Consider the following 8551-nt stretch of genomic DNA (forward strand, 5'->3'; position numbering starts at 1 on the left):
CATAGACTTCTATAGAGAAATTAACAGCTATTATTCAGGATTCTATTGGTCTGAATAAGCATCCTTGATCTGATATTTTTTTAACATCTTCTTGACAATCTTTGATATTTTTTTCCGTATTTTAAGTTGTTCAAGTTATAAACTGACCCATCAAATGCCTCAGCCTACTGGCCCCACCTACAACATTCAAAATGTTTACCAGATTCATAGCCCACTTTAAGCTGTAGGGGTGTGGCCAACAAACTCACTCCCGAGTGGTTGCCATAGAAACGTTGACTCAACCCAACTCGGACTAATCACTGCTCACTAATGACATATGGCTCCAACATGGCGGTGTCCGTATCGTAAAAAAATGGCCACTTAATTGACTTCAATGGTTGAAGCTTGACAGAAATGATTTCCTATGGGTGACCTCACGCTCGCTCGGTCCAGTTCTTATATACAGTCAGTGGTTTCCACCAAACTCTTCCTGATAATCGCCTGGTAGCAGCCATAATCAGAACAGACGGAGTAGGGCTGGGCGATAAAACGATAATTATCGTTATTGCGATATTACTTTTTTTCGATAGTCAAATGAGTCTATTGCGATAAACTTTCGTTTTAAACGAACACGGGAGAAAACCCCGGAAGAGCCGCGCTTCTTCTTCTTCTTCTTCTTCTTACGGAGCGCCTGATTCTAGGAGCCCAGACTGAGAGGGGGGGCACGGAGGCCCCGAATGATGACAAAAGGACACAACAGAAAACATTATTTCAGTAAACCAATAACCAATATATAATCGCAAATACTTTTATTTTTAATGTCAAGGTAACGATGTTTATATATTTTGTTCTGGAAACATCGTCACCGGACCCCCCTCCTCTACATTGAAAATGGTTCGGTCCGACTGGATTATTCTTCCGCAGCTGTTTGTTACCGACAGACCACAGAGTGAGAGGGAGAGAAGCTACGCTTTAAAATCAGGAGCTTAAAACCTGATTTAGAGGAGAACCTCCATGAAAAAAGAAAAAGGAGACAGTCTGTCTATTGCCGCGCGTTACGTGTCACGCGGGGCTGAAAGAGGAGAGAAGGAGAGACTGCACGTGCTCGTAACAGCCGCGCACAGGGGGGCGGGGACTCAATTGTGGTTCTGGAGTTGAGATGAGTTTGAGGGTTTAGTTAAAATATTAACAAATAAAGCTTTGAATTAGAATAATTTGTTGTTTTATTATGTATCAAAAATGAATTTGTTAGTTACATTTGTGCCGTTTATGGTTTATGCTCATTTCTTAATGAGGTGATCTAATAATAGTAAAATAAACTTGTTTTTAACGACTCCTGACATGACACTAAATGAAGAGATCTTATGTGTTTGATCAATCCTCCAACATGTACACATGTCAGATGACTGAGTGAAATGATGATTAAATCTATTATCAGAACTGTTTATTTTAAGTTTACATTTTATTATCTTCTGCTGCACAGCAGTACCTTTAGTTTATGTTCAGAAGAAATTAGAAAATAATGTAAAAATAACTGCCATATATTTGCTGCTTCAGAACAATGTTTTTAAGACTTAATTTTAATTTGAAATGAACTTGTATGTGCTGCAGTCAGATTAAAATAAATCAGAAATTCTGTACAGCCTATTGAAAACATACCACCGTTATGGTTTAACTATTGTGTACATTATGTATATGTACAATATTTATTAGAAATATTTAAATGTTCCTCACAGTTAGTTTCAATACTACAGTTAATACAAAAAATAATGAAAGTTTAATTTGAACTAACTAAGATTTAATGGGGGGGGGGGCAAAGTTAAGGTGTAAAAATCTGAAGTCCTAAAGCTCTTTGCAATAAAGATTACTTTGATTATTTGATTGATATAGTTTTTAATATCGTTATCGCACAAAATGAAAAAAACGATATCGCAATATGAAAATTCCCATATCGCCCAGCCCTAAGACGGAGCTAAAAATGCTGACATGTGCAACTTTTCTTTTCAAGCATCCGGGTGTTTTAAAAAAAAAAGCTATAGTTGGAAATAAAACATATAAAGTCCCATTCCTTATTTGTTTTACAGCCTGTTTATGAAGGAGATGAAATATGTGTTAATACAAGTGACAAACGGCATCCTCTTGATCAGTTTTGTTCACACAGTGAGGCTACATTTGTTCATTTCTGAATCCCAGCAGAATCAGAGTGGAAACCTTTGAGACACACGACTGAAAAACATTCAGAGGCTCATGGAGAGAGAGAGCAGTGTTGTTGTGCTTCAGCGTAGAATCATAAAATAAAATTGATTAATCCTAACAGATCAATAATCGATTCATAAAAAATATAAATCCATTAGCATATAAAGCTAAAGTCCGCTAGCTTGATGCTAATGTATAATGGTATTTCCCCTAGGGTGGCTAATGCTAACGCTCGATTGACCTAAATACACATTACTGACTAAATGAACATCTTTAGAAACTCACAGGTATAAACTTTCCAAACTCTTAAGGAAATATTTTCAAAGTAACTATTTTTGGTCTAAAACGGTTTTCTGTTCATTCTTTCTTCTTCTTCTGGAATAAGGTGTAATGCTATAACGCGATCGCCACCTAGTGGTCAAACTGAAACAATGTTTACAATGTTAACGATCTGAACATTTTAGTTAGAACTTCTCCTTTCTGTTTCTGGAAATGATCGATACCCAGCTCTACTGTGAATGTCAGACTGCACCTCTGCAGCCTCAGCCCATCACAGGCCAGGTGATCTGTCGGGTTCCGGGGCTTCACAGGCCTGCAGTCACACAGGAAGTGGCTCTGCCGCCATCATTGAGTTCAGACAGCAGGTGCAGTGATTTCCTCCTGTCCTGCAGCTCCCACGGTGGTGGTGGACCTGCAGGGAGACGACGCTCTGATGGCACACGAGATCTTTGGACCCATTCTGCCCATCCTCACTGTGGAGAGTCTGGAGGAAGGCATCGACTTCATCAACGGGAAAGAAAAGCCTCTGGCGCTCTACGTTTTCTCGGACGAGTCCTCGGTGAGAACCGCCTCTGTACACTGCCAGCTGATCGCAGAGACGACCTCTGCCCTCACACTGTCTGTCTCTGAAGGTGGTAAAGACCGTGATGGAGAACACGAGCAGCGGGGGGTTCTGCTCCAATGACGCCATCATCCACATGACCCTGCCCGGCCTGCCTTTTGGGGGTGTAGGTAGGTGCTATAGACACAGAGTTCCCCTCGATTAAAAATCGATTAATCTGTTTTATTTTTGATGTGCTGCTGACGTAATACTTTAACCTTTAAGTTCTCTGTACACTTCAGTCTGTTCTCCTCTTAAATGGAGCTAGAAAAGTTGTATTTCCTGCGATATTGGCAGTGTCGATGCTTTTCTCTGAATGTGGTCACTGAATATACTGAAGCTTTTTGCTAACGATGCTGAAGAAATTTACTGTAATTGCTGAAGGGATTTGCTGAAAATGCTAACGCTATTTGCATAATACTAAAATTGCTAAAGGACTTAAAGTTGCAGAATTTGAATGAGGTGCCCAAAGAATTAAAAGAAATTCTTGAAAAATCAAAAAAAATAATACATGGAAGGTATGAACTCAGAATTAGTCCAATACCTCGGTGGATGTAAAAAATAGCCAAAAGAAGAGAGCATTTTTCTAAAATGTTAACTTAACTCCTAATTAGCTTTAAAAATCATCAGAAAATGCCAAATTGGCCAAAACACCCAACATGTTGTTGATATATTAGCTTAACTCAAAATTAGCCCCAAAAACCTCAGCAGATGCCAAATTAGATTAAAAAAAACTTACGTTACTAAAATACTAGCTTAGCTTAGAATTAGCCCAAAACCTCAGTATATGCCATAATACTCAAAGATCCTAGCACGTTACTAAAATACTAGCTTAACTCAGAATTTGCCCAAAAAAGCCTCAGTGGTTGCCAAAAATGTTAGCATATTGCTAAAATATTAGCAAAACTCAAAATTGGCCTTAAAAACATATGTAGCATTAATGTTCTTAACATGCTGAACACTTTGATACCAAACTTGCTTCATTTGCAGAAAGTTTACATTTGAAAAAAAATTGTGAAAAAAAATTGCAAAATTTGCGTTAAGTTTCAATAATTGCGTAAAATATCAATTGCGTACAATTTAAAAAATTCCGTACGTAAAATCATTAATGTCCTCGAAGAGCTGAATGTTTTGATACCAAGACTGCAGAAATTGCTGAAAGTGTGATTGAGTTTTATGAATAAAAACCTACAGAAGAATAAGGACTAAAAATAAACAGGATCACTATAGCGTGAATGCTTTCTAAGCATATCCATTGACATCTAATGTATTTATTTCTGTGATTTATTTATTTTCATCCTTCAATTTAACCTATTGACTCCTGTTGTTTTTATTGTGCTTTTATGTATGTACGTTTTTATGATTGTCAGCAGAAGACCACTCTTAAATTTCCTAAGGGATTATTAAAGTCTATCTATCTCTGTCCCTCTTTTGCCCAGGTATGAGCGGGTGGGGCAGTTACCACGGGCGCTGGGGCTTCGAGGAGTTCAGCCACCGGCGCGGCTGCATGCTGCGCGGCTGGGCTCTGGAGAGGCTGAACGGGCTGCGCTATCCTCCGTACAGCAGCGAGAAGCTGAAGTGGCTGCGCTGGACCACGTCTCCTCACAGCTGCTCGCTCATGTGAGCACACGAGCCACCGCTCCACAGGATCAGCACGGGGGCAAACGCTGGCATTCATGGGGCAAGTTTTGGGGGAGAAAACAGAACCATAACTTGTTCTGTCCTGAAGCCAGATTTAAGGAGGACAGTTTGACACGAAGCTAAAGTTTTAAAGCTGCCAAAGCAAAAATAAAAGGTGAATTTTCTCTGACCACTTTATCAAACGTGTGTTTTTCAACCGTTAACTTGATCATTCCAGCTTCTGAAGGAGAAAAGTATCCTTTAAAATCTACTGGAATTACGTTGATCGTGTTAAAAAAAACTAAAGTAACTGTACGGTTACTGTAAGGCAGGGGTGTCAAACTCAACCACACAAGGGGCCAAAATCCAAAACACACCTCAGGTCGTGGGTCGATCAGAATAAACATTTATTGAACTCTAAAACTACATTTTTAAAACTTTAAAACTGTAACTTTTTAACATAATTGTGAGCTAGATCTATAGCATTACCTGTGATGAATAGTATGAATGCTGTGACCTTGCTACTGAAGATGCTGAAATTGATAGCTAAAAACACTGAAGCTGAAAATGCTGAAGGCTAGCTAAAATATTGGCTAAATGCCAAATTAGCCTAAAAAATGAAAAAAAGCTTGCATCAGCCAAAACACCTAGCTGAAAAAAATAGCTAAACTCCAAAATAGCCTAAAAATGCTAGCTGAATGCCAATTTTTAAAACATAAATTTTTTGACTTATTTCTGAATAATAAAAACACAGGAATATTATTCCAGAATTAATCAACTTAAACCTTAAATAACTTTCAATATTTTACTCTCTGTAAAAATATATTCTGTCAAAATTATACAAGTTAGAAATGAACGCAAGATAACATCGGGTCATTAATAATAAAATAAAATCAAATGATCTGGAGGGCCGGATAGAATTGGCTGGAGGGCCGGATATGCTGACATATGCTGTAAAGAGCGATCCACAACACCAGTAGTTTTCACTTTGTTTTATTTCAGCGCCGTGTTCTTGCATTGAAATCTCGAGATGTTTGCTAAACTGCTCTGAAGTTCTGTCACAAACATGGATGTGCCGCCGGCGCTCTTGCGTTCCCGGCTGAGCCTCTGAGGTCGGCTCAGATGAAGGTCTCAAAGATTCTTTCTTATTTTAACGTGTCTTTTCTGACTGGAGCACCAGGAGGTCACCGAGCCTGCAGTGTCAGTTCAGGGAGGACCCCCCTCCCAGAGCGGGGGGCTGCTTTCAGAGCCTCACGGCTCAGGTTTGTATGAGGACGGGGGGCTCTGCCCGGGGACGGCCGGCTCTGGGGCTGCAGGCTGCGGGGAAGGACTCGCCGCCGCCGCAGCAGCTGCTGCAGCTGGCTCCTTCTGAACCAGCTCGGGCTCGTCCTGGCCCGCCTGTGGGGGGTGCACCAGGACCCGGTCGATGAGGCCGAAGTCCTGAGCCTCCATGGGGCTCATGTAGCGATCCCGCTCCATTACGCTCTCTGTGAGGAGGAGGAGGGGGGAGAAGGGTTAGACAGCATGGTCTCTGGTTCTCCGTCTGTTCACTCCACATCACAGAGGCCGGTCTGGTAGGAGTGTCGACCGCAGGGATGAAGCAAACATGACCGTCACAGGGTCAAACTTTCATGTTTTCCATTAGAAGTCATTTCAAACAGGAAAGTCATCAATAAGCTGAAAGGACCGTAAAGAAATGAGTCACTGTCCAGAATCCAGGAAGTTGAGTTTTTTTCACTGCAGTTTTCCATGTTTTTGTATTTTTTTTTTACAGCTAACTGTGACCTTCATCCTGATTTGAGCTTTTCCTTCTTTTCACTCATTGTAGGAGCCAAAATGAAGTTTCTTCTTACATTAATTTAGCAGTTTTTTCGCCCTGTCACCTGGTTTGATTTGTTGGGATAAGGTTAGATAAGCACCTGCTCACCTGCAGTCTGGAAGGAGGCGGAGAGGACAGCTTGGGCTTTTAATTTAACACAAACTTTGTTTTATTGTGATAACAAAAAATAACTCATAAGAAAACAAAGTGTTTTGCTAAGAAAATGAGAACTTATCACGAGAAAACAGTTTCTCGTGATAACAAGTTATAATCTCGTTATAAGTTGTATCATTTTCTCGAGAAAACAACATAATTCATATTAAAGTTTGTTTTCTCACGATAACGAGAAGTCATAACGAGTAAACAGTTTTCTACAGAAAACGATATAATAACTTGTTATAATGGAGTGTGGGGAAGAGAGAGGGGGACGCTTCATTCTTTCATCATTATCTCGTTATAACAAGAAAACAAGAAAAAGTATGGCAGGTCATTTTTGGCTTCCATATTTCACAGCCCTAAAACACCTGTATTCCTGCTCTACAGATTAAAAAAATTAGGGGTTATCTTTAGAAACTCCCGCACTAAATGAGGGAACACGTCCATAGATAAACCTCATTAAGTTATGATGCCATTAGGGGTGTAACGGGTCACGTCATGGTTTTAGGGTCACGGTTCAGATCATTTTTCAAATCAGAAAAAAGCAAAAAAGAAAAAACAAGAAGATAAAAGCCTAAAATTACTTTTTTGAAAAGCTTTTATACTCACAGTGAGTATAAAAGCGAGTACACCCTTTACATTTCTGCAGATATTTATATCTTTTCATGGGACAACACTGCTGAAGAAACCAGGGGCCCGTTTCAAGAAGCAGGTTCAACAAATTTAGAGTTTGAACCTGAACTTAGAGTCACTGGACTCAAAATTCTCAAACTCAGGGTTTTCGGTTCCAGAACAGCTGAAAATGTTTGATTCAATCAACTTGAAGTTGTTAGGGGCTGCACGGTGGCGCAGTGGTTAGCGCTCTTGCCTCACAGCGAGAAGGCCCCGGTTCGACTCCCGGCTGGGACCTTTCTGTGTGGAGTTTGCATGTTCTCCCCGTGCATGCGTGGGTTTTCACCGGGGACTCCGGCTTCCTCCCACCGTCCAAAAACATGCTTCATAGGTTCATTGGTGACTCTAAATTGCCCCTAGGTGTGAATGTGAGAGTGAATGTGTGTGTGATTGAGGCCCTGAGACAGACTGGAGACCTGTCCAGGGTGAACCCCGCCTTCGCCCATCAGTAACCTGGATAGGCTCCGGCATCCCCGCGACCCCGAAAGGGACAAAGCGGTCAGGAAGATGGATGGATGGATGAAGTTGTTAGAACCAGAATCAGGTGTGAGACCTGATCAATGGAGCAAAGACAGCACGATTCACCATGGCAACGGGGACAAACATCTGAGTTACGTACTTCCGGCGCCGGAAATTGATAAGTTCCTTCAAGCATATGCGACTATAGGAGAACATTTTCATCAAGAAAAGCAACACAGCTGCAGCGGTAGAACAGAGAGAAAATATCTGCAGTTATTTGAATCATTTCTAATAATGAATAAATAATGTCAGGAAGGTTATTTTGTCTCTTGTTGAGTAAGGAATGGTTTTTGATCTGTTACTAATTTAACCAGTAATCTCCGTAATCGCATGAATGACCAGTTTTGGTAACCACCCACCTACACACACAGATATCACTGCATGCTAAAAAGAAACTGTAGCTGCCTGGTAAATGTTAAAAAAAAAACATGTATTCAATTTTAATTCCCAAAAAATATTTGCCTATTTTTTAAGCATAAAAACGCTTTCCATAGTCGGGAGTCGATCTCAGACCCCCGCAGGGGGAAGCAGCGTTGCTGATGACCGATCCAATATTCGTCATAAGTGCTGGACGATAGATGATTTCAGACCGTTTCCCAGTGTTTGACATTTAATGATTTCCATTGTTAGGGGTTTAAAATGAGGAAAAGAAAACTCTGTATTATTAATATTGAGTCCCTGTCCCTGGAAAAACTCACTATTTATAATAT

General features: G+C 40.4%; 2 protein-coding genes across 2 annotated transcripts in view; one reads left to right on the plus strand and one right to left on the minus strand.

The window, feature by feature from the left end:
- The window catches only part of aldh3b1 (aldehyde dehydrogenase 3 family, member B1), a 10585-nt gene extending 5712 nt beyond the window's left edge, over nt 1–4873 (plus strand). The window contains exons 8-10 of the mRNA XM_024291815.2: nt 2847–3013; nt 3087–3186; nt 4495–4873. Coding sequence (XP_024147583.1) covers nt 2847–3013; nt 3087–3186; nt 4495–4679 — 452 coding nt within the window. The 3' untranslated portion in view covers nt 4680–4873. The remainder of the gene's footprint in view (nt 1–2846; nt 3014–3086; nt 3187–4494) is intronic.
- A 779-nt stretch (nt 4874–5652) lies between these two features.
- Nucleotides 5653–8551, minus strand: part of LOC112158460 (caseinolytic mitochondrial matrix peptidase proteolytic subunit) — an 8282-nt gene continuing 5383 nt past the window's right edge. Inside the window, exon 7 of the mRNA XM_024291853.1 lies at nt 5653–6162. Within this exon, the coding sequence (XP_024147621.1) occupies nt 5927–6162 (236 nt within the window). The 3' untranslated portion in view covers nt 5653–5926. The remainder of the gene's footprint in view (nt 6163–8551) is intronic.

The sequence above is a fragment of the Oryzias melastigma genome, linkage group LG24, assembly GCF_002922805.2.
Source record: "Oryzias melastigma strain HK-1 linkage group LG24, ASM292280v2, whole genome shotgun sequence".
Taxonomy (NCBI): domain Eukaryota; kingdom Metazoa; phylum Chordata; class Actinopteri; order Beloniformes; family Adrianichthyidae; genus Oryzias; species Oryzias melastigma.